The 21,247-nt window shown below is 37.2% G+C and overlaps 1 protein-coding gene across 4 annotated transcripts in view; it reads left to right on the forward strand.

Annotated features, from left to right (window-relative positions):
- Positions 1-21,247, forward strand: part of SH3KBP1 (SH3 domain containing kinase binding protein 1) — a 160,742-nt gene that overhangs the window by 69,267 nt on the left and 70,228 nt on the right. For 2 of the 4 annotated variants that reach the window (XM_026714217.2, XM_026714220.2), the window contains exons 5-6: positions 10,976-11,102; positions 17,492-17,566. In XM_026714217.2, the coding sequence (XP_026570002.1) occupies positions 10,976-11,102; positions 17,492-17,566 (202 nt within the window). The remainder of the gene's footprint in view (positions 1-10,975; positions 11,103-17,491; positions 17,567-21,247) is intronic. The other 2 variants (XM_026714219.2, XM_087938245.1) reach the window with 1 other exon arrangement.

Here is a 21,247-nt window from a genome sequence, read left to right on the forward strand (position 1 = left end):
CATAAGGGGTGACCCGCGTAGTTCCGGGCATAGACCCGGTCATGTTGAGCGAACTCCCTTGTCTGGCTATCTGACTCTAGGGGGGTGACTGGGGCATAATGAGGATGGAGCTTGTCTAGGGTGGTTCTCAGATGTCTGCCCATGAGGAGCTTAGCTGGAGACTTATTAGTGGTGGCACAGGGGGTTGTGTGTTGGGTCAAGAGGTACCTAGCAAGCTTAGGGTGCCAGTCTATAGGGACAAACCTTTCCAGGGCCTCCTTAACTGACCTGACTGCCCTTTCAGCCAGGCCATTACTGGCAGGATGAAAAGGAGCTGTAAGGGCGTGCCTTATCCCTAGGTTGGCTAGGAAAACCTCAAACTCACAGGAAGTAAACTGGGGGCCGTTATCAGACACAATGGTGTCAGGGAGGCCATGGGTAGCAAATATCCTTGTTAGAGCCTTAGTAACAGCTTGTGAAGTTGTGGTGGTCATTAAGGTCAGGTCTATCCATTTTGAAAAAGAATCCACCATTACCAGGAATGTACGCCCATGAACAGGGCCAGCCAGATCAATATGCAACCGGGACCAAGGGGCCCCAGAATCTTCCCACCTGCCTGGAGTGGATGTGGGTGGAACAGGTCTGATAGCCTGGCATGGCTGACAAGCGTTCACCCAACTTGTGATTTGAGCATCCATGCCTGGCCACCATACATAGCTGCAAGCCAGAACCTTCATCTTGACAATGCCAGGATGGCCTTCATTCAGGACCTCTAGAACTGAGCCTTGCAACTTGGAAGGGATAACTACCCTAGTTCCCCAAAGTAAACAGCCTTGCAAAGAAGATAGTTCTTGCTGGCGAACCTTGAAGGGCAGAAATTCAGGGGCATAAGAAATTGCTGGCCACCCCTTCCCACCCAGTCCAGAACTTGGGCGATTACCTTGTCCCTAGAAGAGTGGGCAGCGATGTCAAGGGCAGTGATGGGGAGTTTGAGATCGTTGATCTCAAAAACAGCATTAGTTGATGCAGGATCTTCCACAGGAACAGGCAGAGGGCAGCGACTAAGAGCGTCAGCGTGGCATAGACTCTTGCCAGGATGTTGAACCAGCGTATAGGAATAGGCAGCCAGAAATAAAATCCACCTGGTCATTCTTGGAGACAAAATCTGAGGGGTTTGTTTCTCACCAGACAAAAGGCTTAACAGAGGCTTGTGATCCGTGATCAATTCGAAATGGTGTCCATATAGGAACTCATGGAATTTTTTGACAGAAGCAATTGCAGCCAAAGCCTCCTTGTCAATTTGGCTATAATTGCACTCGGCTGAGGAAAAGGTCCTGGAGAAAAAGGCAATGGGTGCCTCAGAACTGTTAGGCAGTCTATGACTTAAAACAGCCCCTATGCCAAAAGGAGAAGGGTCTGCAGCTAGAACTAAAGGCAACTGTTCATTAAATTGTATCAGGACCGCATTGGATGTAAGTAATGATTTGACAGCGTGGAAGGCATGGGCTTCCCTAGGTCCCCAGTGCCAGGGAGATTGCTTGTCCAAAAGTCTGTACAGAGGCTCTGCAACAGAAGCTTTGTGAGGCAAGAATGCAGCATAAAAGTTAAGAAGGCCTAAGAAGGCCTGGATCTCAGTCTTGTTAGTAGGCGTGGGTGCCTCGTGGATAGCCCTCACTTTGGACTCAATTGGGTGTATACCAGAGACGTGAATTCTATATCCCCCAAATTCTACTTGTTTGGTGGCAATAGTGCATTTGTCTTTTTTTAACTTAAGGCGATGCTGTCTGAAATGATCGAGGACTGCTCTGACTCTTTGCAGTAACTGAGGCTTGTCAATGGCCGATATTAAAATGTCATCAAAGTAGGGAACTACGCCTTGTAGTCCTTGGAGAAGTCTTTCCATTAAGGATTGGAAAATCCCAGGGGCTACACTTACGCCAAATTGGAGGCACCTGCATTTGAAAGAGCCCCTGTGCGTTACTATAGTCTGCAGTTCTGCGGCTGTGTCATTGACAGGGAACTGTTGATAGGCCTGTGACATGTCTAATTTAGCGAAAATGGTTCCTGGCTCAAAAGAATGTAGGAGGTGCTGGATAACAGGACTGGATAGGCACTGATTTGTAAATATCTGTTCAATGACGTCTTGTAATCAGCGCATATTCTCACACTACCATCTTTCTTTAGGGGTGTAACTATTGGGGTCTTCCATTTTGCGAAGTCCACAGGCTCCAATACACCTTGTTTGATTAATTTGTCCAGTTCAGTGTCTAATTTGGGGTGGATTGCAAATGGTACCCTTCGAGGCTTTAAACAGATTGGTACTGCCTGAGGGTTCAAGTTAAATGATATTGGGGTTCCTGAGTAACACCCCAGCCCCTCGCTGAACACGTCCTTAAACAAGGTATCCACTTCAGTATTTGAAATAGAGTGGATGCCGCTTACGTGGAGGCCAAGGGCAGGGAACTAGTCTAATCCCAACAGGCTAGGGAGGGCACCATCTGCTACAACTAAAGGCAAGTAACCTTTAAAAATTTTGAATTGTATAAAAAACTTGCCTTTTCCGAGGACTGGGATGGTTCTGCCTTGGTAGTCGCGTAGAATCAACTGGCAGTGGAGAAGCTTCTTCTTTGCCATTCTGGGAAGTAGCTTTTTTAGGGTGCCCCAGGAGATGATGGACAGTGCTGAGCCCGTGTCGACTTCCATCCTGCAAGGTTTACCTTCTATGGAAACAAAAACACTAATTTTGTTAGAGCCTTTGTTTGTCTGGTTGGTGTGATAGCAGGTATAACAGTCTTCAACTTGTCTTTGGAAAAATGGGGTTGTCTGAGGCTTTGGGGCAAAAGTCTTTCTTGCTTGACAGATCCTGGCTAAATGGCCCTTCCTTTAGCATTTTAGACAAATGGCATTCCTGAACTTGCAGGATGCCCTGAGGTGGTTTCCCCCACAGCTTAGGCAAATGGGTTGATGCTGGGGAGGTAGAATGGGGTTTGGCCTGATTTCCCCTTGGCTGGTTTTTTGCTGCCTGAGGCAATTTACATCGTTAGCCCCATCAGAGCCTTCTTCTAAGGATGCCTCGTCGCAATGGATGGCTGAGCTACTCTGGCTAATTGGAATCCCCTGAATTTCCGCTGCTGAAAGTGCAGATAGTTCAGCAGCTTGAGACTCTTCAATAGCTATCGATAGGGTTAAATCTCGTTTAGCCAATAGACGCCTTTGTAGCCTTAAATCCCTGACTCCACAAACTATATGGTCTAATAGCATGTCCTCTAGATAGTCTCTAAACCCACAATGCAAAGCAGCTGTCCTTAGGGCAGCCATGTATTCACTAATAGTTTCTCCTTCAGCTTGAATCCGTCTCCTAAAAGCATGTCTTCTGGCAATTTGGGATGGCTTAGGGGAATTGTGGTTGGAAAGAATTTCCTGTAGCAGTGTCAAACACTGCAGCTCCACAAAAACTTAAAAAGTAGGACTTTTTCCTATGGGCGATAGCGTCAGCAAGGTCTATAGCGTCTAGAAAGCAGTCAAATTGGTTTCTGTAGGACTCCCATGTCTCAGCTGTCGGTCTGAAAGGCGGGAATGCAGGGTTCAAAGTCATCTTGCTTCGGCGGTGCCATCTCTTCCGCAGGAAGTTGAATTTCGCGCTCGCGAATAGCGACAATAGCTCTTTAAATGACAATCAGCTCGTAGTGACTTTGGCTCTTTTTGTAGTGACTTCGCTTAGCGATTCTTTGCCCGGCTGCCTCTTATTGGTATCCCGCCCTCGTCACCAGTGTTGTAGAGCGGCAGTAATAACCTGAGGCAAAACTCCGAGCGAATTTCAACTGTAATTTTATTGCAAGAATAAAGGGTTGCCGCAGCTGCCGAGCTAACAGGGCAGTCAGCTGGCGGCAACAGCTGATGCTGTTTGACAGCTCCTTTTATAGCCGGCTGTCAAACGGCATTAGCCAATAGGAACGGTCCGCGTTCCCGCTAGAAACGCGGACCGGAGTGAAGACTGCGGGTTAGTCCATTTACGAATGCTACACTTTGTATTCAGACATCTGAAGGTCTCGAATGTGCTTGCTTTGGCTGGGTTTGTCAGTCGGACAGTTAACAAAAAGTTTCTCCTCCTTAATATGAAGAGTGGGAAGAAACTTTTTAAAAATATATATTAAAAAACTCTGATATTCTCAGTTTGTTTCTGTTTTGTTTTTGCTTGGAAGACCTACATTATACAGCATTTTTTCACCTAGTGAAACTATTAGTTTTTTGTAGAGGGACAGTACCTGATTGATAGAATTTACTGAATGTCAAACGTACCTTTAGGTGACCAAAAGAATGACCCATTCCTTGCTGTCACAATATAATCTAAAGGCATTTATTTGGTTTTCAGGCACTCCAATCTCCTAGCAGGATTCTGCCACTCCATAAATGGACAGACTGAAGAACCAGTGACATGTTTGCTTAAGTGTTCTGCTAAAAATGAATCACTGTGTCTTTCAGTAGAAATAGGTCTTGCCTCCTATTGCTTTTAATGAGTCTAGTTTAGCTTGTTGATGCCAAAAGCATATCAATTTTATTGATGTTATTCTAAACAATAATATAATAGTACAGTACTCAGTTTTATTTTTTCTGTTGAAGTGTTGATTAAAATTGTCATTTTTGCTCAGAAGCCATTTAGTTTAATTGGAGATCACAACTAGAATATGTGAAATGTTTATGATACAGTTGTTCTCCTTTTATATAATACTTCACATTTTAATAACTTTAAAATGCAAATTGTTTTTTTTAATTTTTATTGATTTTTAAAACAAACATGAACAAACAAAACATAAAAACATCAAGCCATCTTCCATATATATACATACAGTGTGCCGGTTGGTTTACAGATTGTTTTGTGCTTCCATTTCGTAATCTTCAGTTACAATTACATTGTATATACTCTCGTACTTTCAATCAAATATTAAATACATTAATATCATTATTAATCTATCATTTGACTATACTTTTATTCATTCATGTTTTACAAAATAATCATATTTTACTTAATTTGTTTTATAACAGTTCATATTATCTTCCCAAATCTATCCTAAAATCATTTTGTAGATATAATAAGAAAAGAATACATCTTTATATATTTATTATTTTCTAAGAATCTACGTATTTCATTACCATGTTTTATTGTCTAACCATTGATAGAATAGATCCCAAATTTTATAAAATCGTTTATCATCTTGTTCTCTGATTTCAAATGTCAATCTCCTCATTTCAGCACATTCCAATATTTTCTTAATGGGTTCCTCCTGTGATGGTGTTTTCTAATTTTTCCAGTTTTTAGCAAATACAATCCTAGCCGCTGTTAATACATTTACAATCAGATATTTCAATTCTTTACTATATATTTCAGGTAAAATTCCCAATAAAAATATCTCTGGTTTCAAATCTATATGCTTTTTTTTTTCATTTTTTCCAACCACGTGTGGATTTTAGTCCAATATTTTTTAGCATCCGCACATGTCCACCACATATGGTAATATGAGCCAGATGTCTGATGACATTTCCAACATTTTTCGGATTTCTTCTTGAACATTCTTGCTATTCTTGTCGGGGGAAAATGCCACCTGTAAAACATCTTATACAAATTTTCTTTATATGCTGTTGACATTGTCATTTTATAATTTTGAGACCACATTTTTTGCCATTTCTCTAGATCAATCCCATATCCAAAATTCTTCCCCCAAGCAATCATTGTTTCTTTAACTTGTTCTTCTTCTAGTTTAATTTCTAATAAATATCCATACAATTTTTTAATCACCTTTTCATCAGTACCTGTCAAAATCTTATCTAAGTCAGTCAGTTTATCATAGATACCTTCTGTTTTAGAATCTTTATCATACCTTGAATGTATTTGCGCATATGAAAACCAATTCATCTTTATACCTTGTTCCCCTAATTTTTGCATAGATTTAAGTTCACCCTTTTCATTCAATATTTCACCATATCTGTTTGTTCCTTTTTGTATATTATAGGAGAAGAAAATGCTTCAATAGTCGATTGTCTTTTAATCTTCTCCCAGTTTAACCACAGAGACTCCCGTATATAATGTCTTCTAAAATACCCCTGTGTTTTAGTTCCTTTATACCATAGAAAAGCATGCCACCCCAACAACAGATCATGTCCTTCTAATGTCAACAATCTAGTATTTCTTAATGTTATCCATTCCTTAACCCACATCAAATTTGTAGCTTGGTCGTACAACTCCCAATTAGGCAAACCAAATCCTCCTCTTATTCTAACATCTTGCAAAAATTTTAACTTTATTATCGCTTTCTTACCTTGCCATATATATTTCAACACAATTTTATTTAAATCTTCAAAGTAATCTTTTCCAAGCCTAATAGGAATTGTTTGGAACAAATATAAAATTCTGGGTAATATATTCATCTTGATTGTTGATATTATCCCTATTAATAACAGTTGTAAATTTTCCCATTTCGCCAGATCTAGCGCTATCTGCTGCTTAAGTTTGATATATTTATTCTCTTTTAGTGTGCTGCATCTTGCTGTCAAATATATCCCCAAGTACTTGATCTTATTCGTTGTCGCGTTGAGCGACCGGTCTGTTGTTTCGCCTTTCTGGTTGATTGCTGAATTCCTCTCAGAGAATAACCCTTGCCAGGGTGAGATTTAAAGTAGCCCTCGCAAGGGCGAGACAGTGGGACCCTCGCAAGGGTGAATTAGTCCTCGCAAGGACGAAGTTTAAAGTAACCCTCTCAAGGGTGAGAAAATAGCCCTCGCAAGGGCGAGATAGAGTGGGACCCTCGCAAGGGTGAGGCTAGGCAAGACTCTCACAAGAGTGATTGCCAAGCAAGCACAAGAAATAAAACACACAAAACACAAGAGATCTTAAAATGAGGCAACACTGAGCCTGGGGGAGATGGGATTCCCTGGCTGCCCTGGAACAGATGGAAAATGTCCAGGCTTCTCTCCTTCTCCTGCCCTTTCTTCTGCTTCTCCTCCCCAGGCTTTTTGCTGTCCTCTTTTATTGTGCTAATTCAAGGGAGGGGGTGAGGGAGGAAATTTACAGGAAGGCAAAGAGATACAATGTTAATCTTTTCAGACCAGTCTACGTGACATGAGCCACATACTCTATAGCTGCTATAGACAGGCATATCTTATTTGAATACACATTCTTTGTCTCTTTTATTAACTCCCTTCTTGTCAGTGCTTTGCTTTTTAGCAAGATTTCTTCCTGTGGAAAAATACAAGACAGAACCAAGGTAAAATAGTCACAATTCGTGACCTGGATTTTCAATAGATCTGCCAGTTCTTCCTTTTGTCTTGATAACATATTCTTTGTCAAGATCTTTGTCTTATCTTTATTTATTTTTAAACCAGCCACCTTTCCATATGTCTGTATCTTTTCTATCAATTTTGATGCTGTTTCTAGTGGGTTTTCTAAAATGAAAACCAGATCATCTGCAAATGCTTGCAATTTAAATTCTTCCTTTTTAATTTTCATTCCTTTTATATCCTTTTCATCTCTAATATTTCTATTTAGCACTTCCAAGGTTAACACAAACAACAGAGTTGATAGTGGGCACCCTTGTCTTGTTCCTTTTCTTATATCGATAGAGTCTGTCAGTTCTCCCTCTATCATTACCTTTGCCATTTGCTTATGATATGTAGCTTCTATTGCTTGAATAATTTTTTTAGCAAAGCCCATCTGTTCCAGCAGTAATAACATGAATCACCAATTCACATTATCAAATGCCTTCTGTGCATCTAAAATATCAAATCCATTTGTTTTTCAGGATGTGCCTCGGAGTATTCCAAAGTGTCCAATATTACTCTCATATTGTCTTTAATTTGTCTCTTTGGCAGAAATCCATTTTGATCAGGATGGATAAAATTGTTTAAGTATTTTTTAAGTCTTTCTGCCAATATTGAAGCAAAAATTTTATAATCTGCGTCTAGTAAGGAAATATGTCTATAGTTCTTGATTTGTAATGGATCGGCCTCCTCTTTTGGAATAAGTGTAATATAAGCTTCTGGCCATGATTTAGGTATCTTCTTCTTTAACATAACTTCATTCATAACTTCTAGCAATGGAAGGTTCAACGATTCTTGTAATGTTTTGTAAAATACTGCCAGAAGTCCATCTGGGCCTGGTGCCTTTCCATTATTTTGCTTCTTGAATGCTTCAATTAACTCCATCATTGTTATATTGCTTTCTAACACTGTTTCAATCTCTTTAAATATCTGGGGTAGATTAGCATTCTGTAAGTACTGTTTAACTCTTTCCCCATCAATATTCTCTTGTGTGTATAGTTTCCCATAATAGTCTCGTATGATTTTCTTCTTCTCTTTACTACCATAGCAAACTTGGCCTTGGTTGTCTATTAATCGCAATATTTTCCTTGATTCTTTCTCCTTTCTCAATTTGTATGCTAACCATCTACCTGGTTTATTTGCATCTTCAAAGTAGTTCTGTTTAGCACCTCTAATTTTCTGTGCTAGTTCTTTTTTTTCTATTAGACCCATTTTATGTTTGGTTATATCCATTTTTAACTTAATGTCCTTTTTCTGTAACTCTTTTTCAAGTCCTTTATACTCATCCTCTAATGCCTTAGAGGCTAGTCTTTTCATGGTATTTCTTTTCCTTGTATAGTCTATTATCAAGCCTCTGGCATATGCCTTCATTGTATCCCATACATTCTGAATTGATGTGTCTTCTTTTTTGTTTTCTCTAAAGAAGAAAGCCAGTTCTTTCTCCATCTACTGTGTGAAGTCTTTTCTCTTTAAAATAGTATAACGTCCATCTAGATCTTCTTCTTTGTCCTTTCCAATTAATTGTCATTGGATTGTGATCTGCCCAAGTACTTGTTTCAATATTTATTTCTTGTATATTCGTTAACAATTCTGTTGACATCCATATCATATCTATTCTGGACCATGATAAATGTCTATTTGAGTAGAAGGTGTATTGTTTGGTTTTAGCTTTTCTTTCTCTCCATGTATTTTTAAAGTTTATTTCATCTACCATTTTAAAAAAAGATTTAGGGAGGGTCTTTCTGTTTTGCTTTATTGTTTTCTGTGCTGTATAGTCCAGTTTATTGTCTATAATTCCATTAAAATCTCCCATCATAACTATATTAGCATAGTCCAGTTCAATTATTTTCATATGTAATTTTTTATAGAATTCTTCTTGATTGTCATTTGGGGCATAGATTGCAATCAGGAGTGTTTTTGTATTATTGTCCATTATTTCCACCATTAGTATTCTTCCATCGTCATCAGTATAGATCAATTTCGCTGGGATAATATCTTTAATGTATAAAACCACTCCTCTTTTCTTTCATTGTGTCAAAGAAGTAAATATTTTCCCTAATTTTGGCTGTATCAACAGTTGTTCATGTTGCTTTTTGATATGTACTTCTTGTAGGCAGATTATATCCAATTTTAATTTATCTAATTTATGGAAGGTTTTCCTTCTTTTAACAGCTGAGTTAAGTCCATTTATATTAATTGTAATCAAATTGTTAAACCTATCTTATGAGGTATGCAATTACTGCCATAAATTTAAATCTGGAGAATATAATTATACTTTTTCAATAAAGGGACTTTAATTCAGGGGTATCAAACTTGTGTTGTCACGGCAGCATCACATGATGGACAATTTTCCCCTTCACAAAACCAGGTGTGGGTGTGGCCAGCACATGACACATCTGGTCCGCAGGCCGAAAGTTTGACAGCCCTGCTTTAATTCTTATAATCTAAGCCCAGTATTATCTCCACTGAAAGCTACCCACTTTTAGTTCTTTTAATACATCTTTTTAGGGGGTGGGGGGATTTATTAGTATTTTAGTAGTAACAAGTCACTAAAATAAGAAACTAACAATACATCTCATATAATTAAATTACCAGAAAAACAATATTTATCACTTTCTTAAATGAAGTCTTTTACTCAGCCCTTAAAATTCAGTGTTTTAAAAATAATTATTAGCAATTGGAATTCAGCCTGGAAACAAGACGGTATATTCTAGAACAATAACTTCCCTATGTCAAATGATAGTTAAAATATGTATGGTCCTTGACTTATGATCACAACTGAGCCTAAAATTTCTGTTGCTAAGTTAAGTGAGTTTTGCCCCATTTTACAACATTTTTTTGCCACAGTTGTTAAATGAATCTTTGCCATTGTTAAGTTAGCAAGACGTTTGTTAAATGAATCTGGCTTCTCCATTGACTTTGGTAATCAGAAGATTGCAGAAACTGATCACACGACTCTGGGACACTGCAACCATCATAAATATGAGTCAGTTACCAAGCGTCTGAATTTTGATCATATAATCATGGGGATGCTGTAACAGTCATCAGTATGAAAAATGGCCCTAAGTCACTTTATTCTGTGCCATTGTAACTTCAAATGGTCACTAAACAAACTGTTGTAAGTCGAGGACTACTTGTACATAGTCTTAAAAGCCTGCAATGCTTCAGGTTTCTCATCTTTTTTGTCAATTGAACTATCTAGAATGTATAATCAAATGAAAGCTATCTATGTATGGATAACAGATTTGGAAAGAAAGGCACATAGCTAAGCTAACTAGCAAGTATTCTTAGAAACTGAGGCAGCTTGAAATCTTGGACATGTAAAGTTGGTTATTGTTTTAAGGGAGTATGATACCATATATGGCCCATAACTATGTTATTCCAGCATTTGAAGGCCTATACCTCTTACTTTGTTTAGTAAACTTCAGTCTCTTACTCCTCTTATTTACCCAAATAGTATCCAGAAACAATTGCTAATGGATGATGGGTATAGATTTCTATTCAATAATGTCAGGTTGTGTTCAAATAAAAGGCACCATATACCATGAAATCTTGCAAGATATAGAAACATAAACAGGATGGTCCATGGATATTTAGAGGTTTGTATATAACAATACTAAAATTGTTGTTGTCACTGTAGGTTTAGATGTAGGAATTCACTTGTTTGTTTTCTTCCATGGCACAGGTAGAAGAAGGTTGGTGGGAAGGAGTGCTAAATGGGAAGACTGGCATGTTCCCTTCTAATTTCATAAAAGAGCTTTCTGATTCTGATGACGCTAGAATTATCCACGAAGAGCACCTGATAAAACCGAGTAAGTGTATAAACATTTTATTTTAGCTTTGGTTGGATTCTTTAATTATACAATGGATTTTCTTTTTCTGTTTTTCTAAAATTTGTAGAAATTGTCCAGTGAACTGTACCAGGTAAAACTGAATTAATATTAAATTAAGTTTAGCAAGCTGCAACTCCCTGGTTGTTTTTTTTTTTTTTTACTGAATGACCTTTTAATTTATTTTCCTTAGCCATCATTTGCCATTATATTTTATCACTGGAAGTTCTGAAATGCTAATTTGGAAATTCAGTTGAACTATGCTTGGTAATGTGATGTTCCTATTCTTTAATTTTTATCACTGGGTTAGAATGACAATACATTTGCAACAGCTTTATTTTTTTTTCCTTTTGGCTGACACAGCATTTTTGGTTTTTCTATCAATAATGTTGCTATACCTGGAACTCATGGTTAGGTCGGTAAACCCAAGAAATGGTCTTCAGAATTATGCAAAAGGTGGTCACTAGCAAGGCTGTGTCAAACAAGCTAAGCCAGGAGACTATTGATTATTTAGGGTGGCAGATCTCTTGAATCTCTTGAATTTTTTTAAAATAGTATATGCTACTGGATATAACTAGATATGTTATTTTTATTATTTTGCTTTACAAATATCCTGTGTTTTTAAATCACAAAAATATGCTAATTTGTATTCAATAGATCATTAATTAGCATATAAAATTAACTACTGTAGCTTTGCTTAGTATATACTTTTTATTAAAAACTCCCCATTAATTAAATATGCATGGTTCCATTTGCATTATGAAGCAGAAGTGGAGGATTTGTGGGAGCACCATCACTTGAGACTTTCAAGAAGAGATTGGACTGCCAATTGTCAAAAATGGTGTAGGATGTTCCGCTTGGGCGGAGGGTTGGACTAGATGACCTATAAGGTCTCTTCCAACTCTGATTATCTGTTATCTGATTTGTGGTCCTCCAGATGATGTTGGATTATAATTCCAAATACCCTTAGACATGTTGTATGGGGCTACTGGGAGGGCCAAATGTTTTCCTTTCCTATAAAGATTTGTGTCTCTTGACAATGTGATGTTCACACATCTTCTATAATGCAACTCACCTTCTCTTTCTGTTTGATAAAAAAGAATAAAAGCACAACTATTTTTCCCAGTAATAGGGAAATATTAAATGAAACTTGTTTTTACAGTGAATTATATTGTTATTGCTATTCAAATTGCACCATTGGGTTTTTAGTTTAATTTGTCCACAATTTTTTAAACAACTTGTGTACAAACTACATTTGAAGTATATTTACTTTTGAAATATTGTATGCATTGCAGTACTTCCATAATGATTTATTAATTAATATTTGCCAAGAATATTGTATCAGTCATAATTACTGCTTTGTTTTTAATTTCTATAGTTATTTTTAATTTATAACTTAGATGAAAATATATTCATGAGCTTTCTTTTGTTTACATCATTATTCTTTCTGTCTCCTCATCATAATAACTAAAATTTTCACATCATTAACTGAATATACTCCTTGTAAATTTATGGCATCAGGTGAAGGTGAATTTGTCAATAGTTACCAAGGACATTTATAGCAAAGGGTAGAACTGAAATATGGCTCTTTCTAATTTATAATAGACACTATGGATTATTCATTATAGTCAAGGGTATTGACTTGTCAGGAGAGACATTCCTAAATAAATTCAGATAAACACAGCAGAATATATTTTATACCAAATTAAGTTCAGTAGCATCATATATTTATGAATTCCTCAATATAAATTGCTTATCAAATTTCTCTGTTCAATTCTATATAAAAATAGAATTACTGATTTTGAGATGTCATACAAATGTTGCCTTTTTCAAAGCCTAATATTTTTTGGTGGAGATCTTTAAAAAATGTACCTTGTTCATCATTTGGGGCATAGATTACTACCAGTAGAAATGTAATACAGTTAATCGAAATTTGTACAACCAGAGTTCTTCCTTCAGGGTCCACCCAAATTAGCTCCGCTTTTAAATCGTCTCTCACGTATATTGCAATACCTTTCTTTTTGTGCTTATCTGCTGGTGTTGTGAATAGCTTCCCAAGTTTCGGGCAAATTAAGTAGCTTTCCTCGTTTTTCCTAATATGTGTTTCTTGTAAGCAAATTATATTGACATTTTGTTTGATTAGTTTGGTTAGAATCCTTTTCCTTTTGGATCTTGAGTTTAGACCATTTATATTAATGGAAAGAAGTTTCTTTCCTTCCTCCATTTGACTAGATCTGTTTCGCTTTTTGTCTTGTAACTATACGGCTCTCTTCTTGTGGTTGATATAGGGTTGTTTCTTCTCTTTCCTGTTGTGAGTTGTCTTTCCCTTGGGTTTGAGCGGGTCTTTCTTCTTTGTTCCTATGGCGGTTACGGTCTTCCTGCAAATTCCTTTGGGTTCCCCCCTAGAGTGTTGATCCTCTGTAGTTGTTAGCTGTTCGAGGAGGTCTTGTGCCTGTTCTATAGAGTCTATTTTAATTTTCCTTCCCTTCCATGATATTAACATCCCTTCCGGGATTAGCCATTTGAATGGGATTTCTTTTTTGTTTAAATAATTGGCTAAAAATTTATAATCTTGTCTTATGGCCCTCACTTTTCTTGGAATTTGCTTAAGAATTGTGATCTCTTTGCCCTTGTATGTTATTCTCTCATCTCTAGACAGTCTAAGTATTAGGTCTCTCACGCATCTTCTTGAAAAACGGATATGGATCTCCCTCGGGCAGTTGTGACGTCTTGCGTAACTGGTACTAACCCTGTAGACTTCGTCGAATTCCTTGAGTAAGTCATCTTTCTCTTTCTCTAATAGTTCAGCCAATAGACCTGCCATTAATTGCTCTAGTTCTTCGTTCTTGGATTCCTCCACATTCTGGAACCTTAGATATGCTGCTGCTCTGTCCATTTCTAGTTGGACCAAGGAGTCTTCCATTTCTCTGTTTACATTTTTGAAGTCTTCCTCTGCCCGCTCTAGGTTCTTCTCCACTCGTTCTGTCCTCGTCTCTATTTCTTTTATCTTTATTTCACTTCTTTCCGTAGCCAATTGCATTGTCCCAATCTTATCTTCCACTTTCAGTATATCTGCTTTCATCTCCGCTTTCAATTTACCCATTTCTTCCTTTAGTTTGCTAATGTCTGCTCTAGTCTCATTGTGGTTCTTGATAATAATCTCCTGCATTTTGGACATTGATTCTTGCAGGGATAGTAATGTCGCTTGTATATTAGCATTGGTAACAGTCGGTTGTTTTTCTCCTGCCAGGGTTTCTTCTATAGTTTTCTGGATTGTTGGGGAGGCTGATGCCAACGTTGTCGTCAAGGTCGGGGTGTTCTTCCTTCCCGTTTTCAGGGCCGTGGTTGTTGTGGAGGTCATCTCTAGTAGAATTTGTTTTTGCAATTGGACTATTATATTGTCCCAAATCACCATTCAGTGTTATTACCCCTTGAGTGTGGTTACAGGTCTGTTTACTAAGATTACACAACCAGGTCATTTTAATTCTATTTCTTCAGTCCAATTTGTTGTTTGGGCAGTTTAAATTCCAATATTATAGAATGTTATCCAATACTATTTACTATTCTCTGTAATAGGCTTATATACCGAATATAAGTATATTTAACGACTAATAAATCAATATTGAATCAAATCCAACTCATTTAAAGCTTTCAAACAACTCTAGAATTTCTCACTCTATGTATATCTTTATCTTATGTTGTATATTAACATTGAAAGTTCCAGTTAATCTAAGTCAACCATATTTAACAGTCCTTAAGGTTATTAGATATTCAAAGCACTCTAATCAGTTGATGCTTATATCTATAGAAAGCAATATACCTCTTTTAAATAGACCAATTTTTAAATTTATAATTATTATAGAGAGAAAGGAAAGACTAAAAGAAAGAAAAGAAGAGAGGAAGGATGCGGAAAGAGGAGAGTGTTCTTTAGTTTCAGGAAATCAGTAGACAAAAGTCTGTGGGATTAGTTCCAAAGGGGAAATCAAGTCGGAATTAAAGCTAGCGTTTTTGCCTTGTTGTATTTCTTCCTGGACGTACCGGAAGGGGGGGAGGAGAGAAGTGCTGACTAATTGCTGTCAGCAATCAGTCTTTGCCAGGCTTCCGTTATTTTCTTTCTTTCTTCTTCTTCCCTCTTCTTCTTTCCCCCTGCCAGCAGTTATCAGTCCACTGTCTGACTCTTCCTCACTTAGAACGTCCACCTCAAATCAGTCACGTTAGAAATCTGTCTTATAGGCAATGTTGCAAGGAGACAGTAGACCTATCACGCAAAAATCAGAGCGTCGCTATCTCGCTTCCAACGCCACACTTCTTCCTCCTCCATGGCTGTACTCTTCTAGTCTTCTCAAGTTTCAGTCCTGAATAGCAACCCACTCACGGGTCTCTTAAGTTCCCCGTGGTCTTCTTCTCTCCCCGAGGTTCTCCTTCCTGACACTATAGTCCACACTTTCACTTTAAGAGTCGAGCCTTTCCGTCCGCGTTTGTCCCCCTTTCACTTTTCGAACCGCTTTTCTGGCCGCTCTTCCTGGGCTTCTGACAACTATTACTCACATTAAAGGAGGGAAAATCAGACATCGATCTCGCTCACCACTTTTGTAGTCCTTCCGCCCTTTTCTGCACCGATCTTACAAACTGTCACTTTTCGCTTAGTCAGATCGGTGACAGACCGGACTTTGGAGCCACCATATACTGGCGGCTGGCTCGTTCGCACTGGGCTCAGAGGCTCTTCCTTCGTTGCCGGTGGGTTGCCTTCCACCACACTGCAACCCGGGGGTCCTCTACACCGACACGAATCTCTACGGGTTTCGTGTATCCAGAGGATCACTCTGAACGTGAGAAGAGGTGCTCGAAAGCCGCAGCTGGGCTTCTCCACCTCTGGACGTCCCTGTCCTGCCACCAGAAGTCTGATTTTGAGATGTCATATGTTCATTATGTCAATTGTTTTAAATAGATATAAAAATTTCTGAAAAGTTTAAATTCAGGTTTTGTGAGATTCTGTATGAAAGATTTGCAATTACTGAAAAAAACTGCTTTAATTTAATCTAGAATCCTAAAACTATATGCATGTGGCATGCATATATGACAGCTCAAGATGCTAACTTTTATCCTTTGTGTAGCTTAAAAGTTAATAAGAGACTTGACTTAAACTATTTTTATCATTTGTACTACACTATGTTGTATTTGAAAAGATGGCATTCTGAATAGTATTAGGATTCTAGATTAAATTAAACCAGTTTTTTCAATCATTGCAAGCCTTTTATGCAGAATCTCACAAAACCTGAATTTAAACTTTTCAGTAACTTTTATATCTATTTTTAAAAAATTGACATAATGAAGATATAATTATCATTAATTCTATTTTTACATTGCTTTTTGAATAGAGAAATTTGCTGAGCAATACGTATTGATGAATACATAAATATATGCTACGGATTTGGTTAATTTGGTATAAAATACATTCTGCTGTGCTTATAGAACTAAAGATTACAAGTAGTCCTTGACTTACAACCACAATTGAGCCCAAAATTTCTGTTGTTAAGTGAAACATTTGTTAAGTGAGTTTTGCACCATTTTACAACCACTCTTGCAACAGTTGTTAAGTGAATCACTCCAGGTATTAAATTAGTAACATGGTTGTTATATGAATTTGGCTTCCCCACTGACTTTGCTTGAGGTTGCAAAAGGCAATCAGATGACCATGGGACACTGCCGATGTGTTAAATATGAAACAGTTGCCAAACACCTGAAGTTTGATCCCATGACCATGTTTCAATGGTCATAAGTGTGAAAAAAGAGTGAAAGTCACTTTTTTCAGTGCCATTGTAACTTTGAACAGTCATTAAATAACCTGTTGTAAGTCGAGGACTACCTTTAGTGGCAAAAGTATTACGATAAAATACTTTTTATTCTAATACATTACATCTTTTATAAAAAGAGGAATGGGGATAGAGTTAAGCATCATGAAAACTCTCATATGCAATGAAACTTCTTTTCTTTATTTTTTTTTTAGCAATAACATCTCTCTGGAGAAGCTTCCCAATCCTCTGAAACCAGATTTGGGAGGTGGGGAAAAGTTGGTTATACTTAATTTGTTGATAGACACTCGTAATTGTTGTGTGTTGTGAGCAAAAAGGAAATAAAAGCATCCCAACAGGGTTTACTTTGATGAATGGCATCATCTGAACAAAGTTTTGACTTTTTTCTCTCAGAAATGCAAACACAGAAATTATAATTACTTATAAGCTTGTTCTTTTACTAATGAAACTTTAATGCAGCAAGATTAAACATTATTCCTCTCTTTACTTTTGCTATTACTTCAATTTTCCTATCCTTTCTTTTTGTTCTACTCTCCTTTTCTTTTATTCTGCTGTCAGGAAAGTCTGCCTTTGAAGGGTCAATTCTGTATAAAGTTGGACCGACAAAGATTGAGAGCTGCAGACGCTATAACAGTGAGTTAATTAACAGAAAAAAGAGAGAATGCTAAGTTAAGGCTGCTCTTTGAATGTGTCTGTTTTCATCTGCCAATGAAAGAACGTCCACCCATTGTGCACTAATTGGCCACTTGCATAGTTGTCTGTGAGATGGTCAGTTTGTTTTCAGTCCACAGCATCTGTGTTTTGAAAATAAATTTAATCTACGTATGTGGGCAAAGCAATTTGCAATATTGGGAATAACCCCAAAAATATAGTGCTCAGCTAGATATTTTGATCTGAAAACATGTATCTTGGAAAGATTGTAGGAATTGTAGGTCCTACAATTCTTAGTAGAACATGTGTTTGGAACTCAGAATATACACAGTAGTTTAGTTGCCTAAGAATTAAAGGATCTTGGGGAAAGCTTTTCATGAAATCTTGAACAAGAATTGCTAATCGAGGCATTTACAGTAATAGTATGCATATTATCTGGAAGGGTAGATGAACCAAAATTAATTTCTATATGTAGTAATTCTGTGTTGTCCCAAAAAGCTTGGGACCATTTACCAGGTGTAAGAGCCCAATCATGACTCCAGATAGGTGGAAAGGTCCAAAATTGGGCACACACTGGCTGCAAATGAACTACCTTTTATACAACATTGAACAGCGTACATTACTATGAACCAATCTTAAAAATAGCAACATGCATGCATTTTCAGTAGTCATAGTAACTTAGTTCAACCAAAGTAACAAGGTATGATAAGGCCTTTATCTTATTAATACCTTTCCTACATTGAAAGTATTGCTAAGTAAGTTTGTAACTTAGCACTAGGGCCTCTTCAATCCCCTGGACAGACAGGCAATTCCTAAGGAAGAAGGTAGATGGTCTGGTTTTCAGCTTGCCTTCAGAAGTCGTGTGAGCTTCATTACTGGAAGCTTTCAAGAAGAGACTGGACTGCCATCTGCCAGAAATGGTGTAGGTAGGGTCTGCTTGGGCGGGGGGGAATTGGACTAGATCAGGGGTTGCCAACCTTTTGGACCTCAGGGACCACTAACTGGTTTTGTGGGCATGGCCTAATTTGTGGGTGTGGCTTGGTGGTCATGTGACTGGCTGGGCATGGCTTGTATGTAAATATTATAAATATTTATATAAATATTGAATTTTTTTTATAAAAAAGAGCAACTTTTATCCAAAATCAGGCAAAGCAGGCAGATTGAGTTGCTCACAGAATCATACAGTGATCTGTCTATCTGCTATCGGCTAGCTCAGTCTCTCAAATTTCCTTGCAGTGAGTCTGCACTGAATTTGCTTGCAAGCAAACCTTCAGTCCTAAGGGAGGTTCGGCTGTGCTGAGCCGAAGATCTAAAGATTAGCTAGAAAGTAATAAATCCAACCATTTCCTGCTTCCTAGCTAATCTAAATCTCCTGGCACAGCAGAACAGATGATGGTCGGAAAAAGGAAAAACAGAAATATAGCAGGCAGGTAAGGAGTGAGTGGGCGGGGCGGGTTCCCGCAGGCCATGTGGGCGGTGCAGCCTTTGTTTCTGTGCAGCCTGGATTAATTGCTTTGTGGGGGTGCTCTGGGGGTGAGATTTCTCTGCAGCCCACCAAAATTTTCTCACGGCCCACCAGTAGGCCATGGCCCATCGGTTGGCAACCGCTGGACTGGCTGACCTACAATGTCCCTTCCAACTCAGTTAATCTGTTAATCTATTGCTGCCAAGCAACAGTCAAGGCGCTCTCCATTCTTATATTCATGAGATAATAGTTATCATTTTCTCAGGTATTAATTTAAAAGCATGATGTGAATAATTAAAATATTGCCCAGATTGATTTACTAGAGTTTTCAGGAAACATTTTTTTAAAAAAATTACATATAGTTACTTTCCTAGCTTTATCATTATTCAAAATGTTGTTGACCATTTAAATATTTTAGTTGTTCCATGAAAATACAACCACTCCCCCACCTCACCCTAGTGTTATATCTTGGCATTTATATCAAGCATCTGTGGAGCAGAATAGGAGAAAGACTGGCTTTGATCTGAAGTGGAGAAGAGGGGGAATGGGATACTTTTTCTTACCTTCATTTATCAGGAAACAACAGGAGAAAACCAGCAGAATTAGATTGGAACATTCTATTCATATATTTTAAAAAAAGGTTCTATGTACTATCTTTAAAAATAAGTTTTTTTTTCAAGCACTTCCAAATAAAAATAAACTGAAATAGTTATAAAACAGCAAGCACCTATGCTAAACAAATTAAAAGTTTTTATTATTATTAGTGAATTGGGAATGAACTTTAAAGCAAACTTAATTTAATTAACTGCTGAATAAACCAATCTGAATTATTTTTTCATTTAGCAAACTATAGTTTGCAATCACAAGCAATGGACTGTAGGAATAGAAATTCAGCTGAATATGGGGAAGGGGAAATATGGTTTAGAATTACTTTTGAACTGGATAAAAGGCCATGTAGTATGGTGAATTCTGCTGAGTTTTAAAAGAGGATTGGACAGTTTAAAAATGATAAACATTTTTAAAGGAAAAAAAATAAGGAAGCTGAGATAGTATGAATCAGCTTGATGTTTAAGACTCAAATTATATCCCTGCCACCTGTCTAAATGTTAAATTATCATTCAAGCCTTTGGCAAAAGAAAAAATGCTTGGGAGGAAAAAGATAAATTCCAAATTATAAGAAATAGTTTGAGACTAATAATGAAAAACCTTTTATCTGTTTTTTTTAAAAAAACTTGTATATGCATAAATTCAATTGTGTTACATTATAGTGAACAGCAAGTAAAGTGGAAGGCTGGGATCATATGTGAACAATTGTACCACAATGGTAAAAGCTGGCTGCAATCCACACACATAGATTCATTATTAGAATGAGTGTTCAGTGTTAGAGGGCACTGAATAATTAACATGTTATCCCGTGATAAAAGGCAATGTTAAATTTACTCTGTTTACTCTGTGAAATATGCTGAAGCAGAAGGATTCCAGAGTTAAAGAAAGTTAATATGCTGGGCAAAAAAAGAAAACATTTGAACAATAAAACTATATATTCTGAAATAATAATAGACATGATTATTACAATAGATGAAAGTTGGGAAGTTGTTCTGATGGTGCTGTTGAAAAAAGATTTAATGTTATAATTAATTTTATTTATAAAGAGATTCTGTATATCATAACATTCCAAGTTGTAACCTATTGGGGGCAGGAGGTTTGAGATTTCTGCCCTTCTGTCATTAAATTGTAAGTCCATTCCAACCTTCAGTTTTCAGTTACAAAGCATTATAGAATTAAGTAACTTTTAATAGTAGTGAATTTTTCTTTATATGGTTTCAACACAGTATTATCTAGAGGCACGAGATCACAGCTGTGTCTTTGAGCTTTCTGACTGGAAAATGATGGCATTTTAAACATATGTGAAGAGGTTGACTGCTTATGCCATCTGTTACTTATTTTGCATCAGCATTTTACCAGAGTATGTAGCTCCATTAATTTGCACAAATCATAACATTTAAAAGACATGTTCAAACTCAGTAAAGAATTTAATAATCAGAAAAGTTAATGTTTGTTTTAATATTTGCTTGAAATAGAGGTAGTCTTTGACTTACAATCAAAATTGAGCATAAAATTTCTGATCCTAAGTGAGACGTTTGTTAAGTGAATTTTGCCCCATGTTACAACCTTTCTTGATGTATTTGTTAAAAGAA

This window comes from Pseudonaja textilis, chromosome 8 (assembly GCF_049901715.1).
Source record: "Pseudonaja textilis isolate UNSWEBS1 chromosome 8, rPseTex1.2, whole genome shotgun sequence".
Taxonomy (NCBI): domain Eukaryota; kingdom Metazoa; phylum Chordata; class Lepidosauria; order Squamata; family Elapidae; genus Pseudonaja; species Pseudonaja textilis.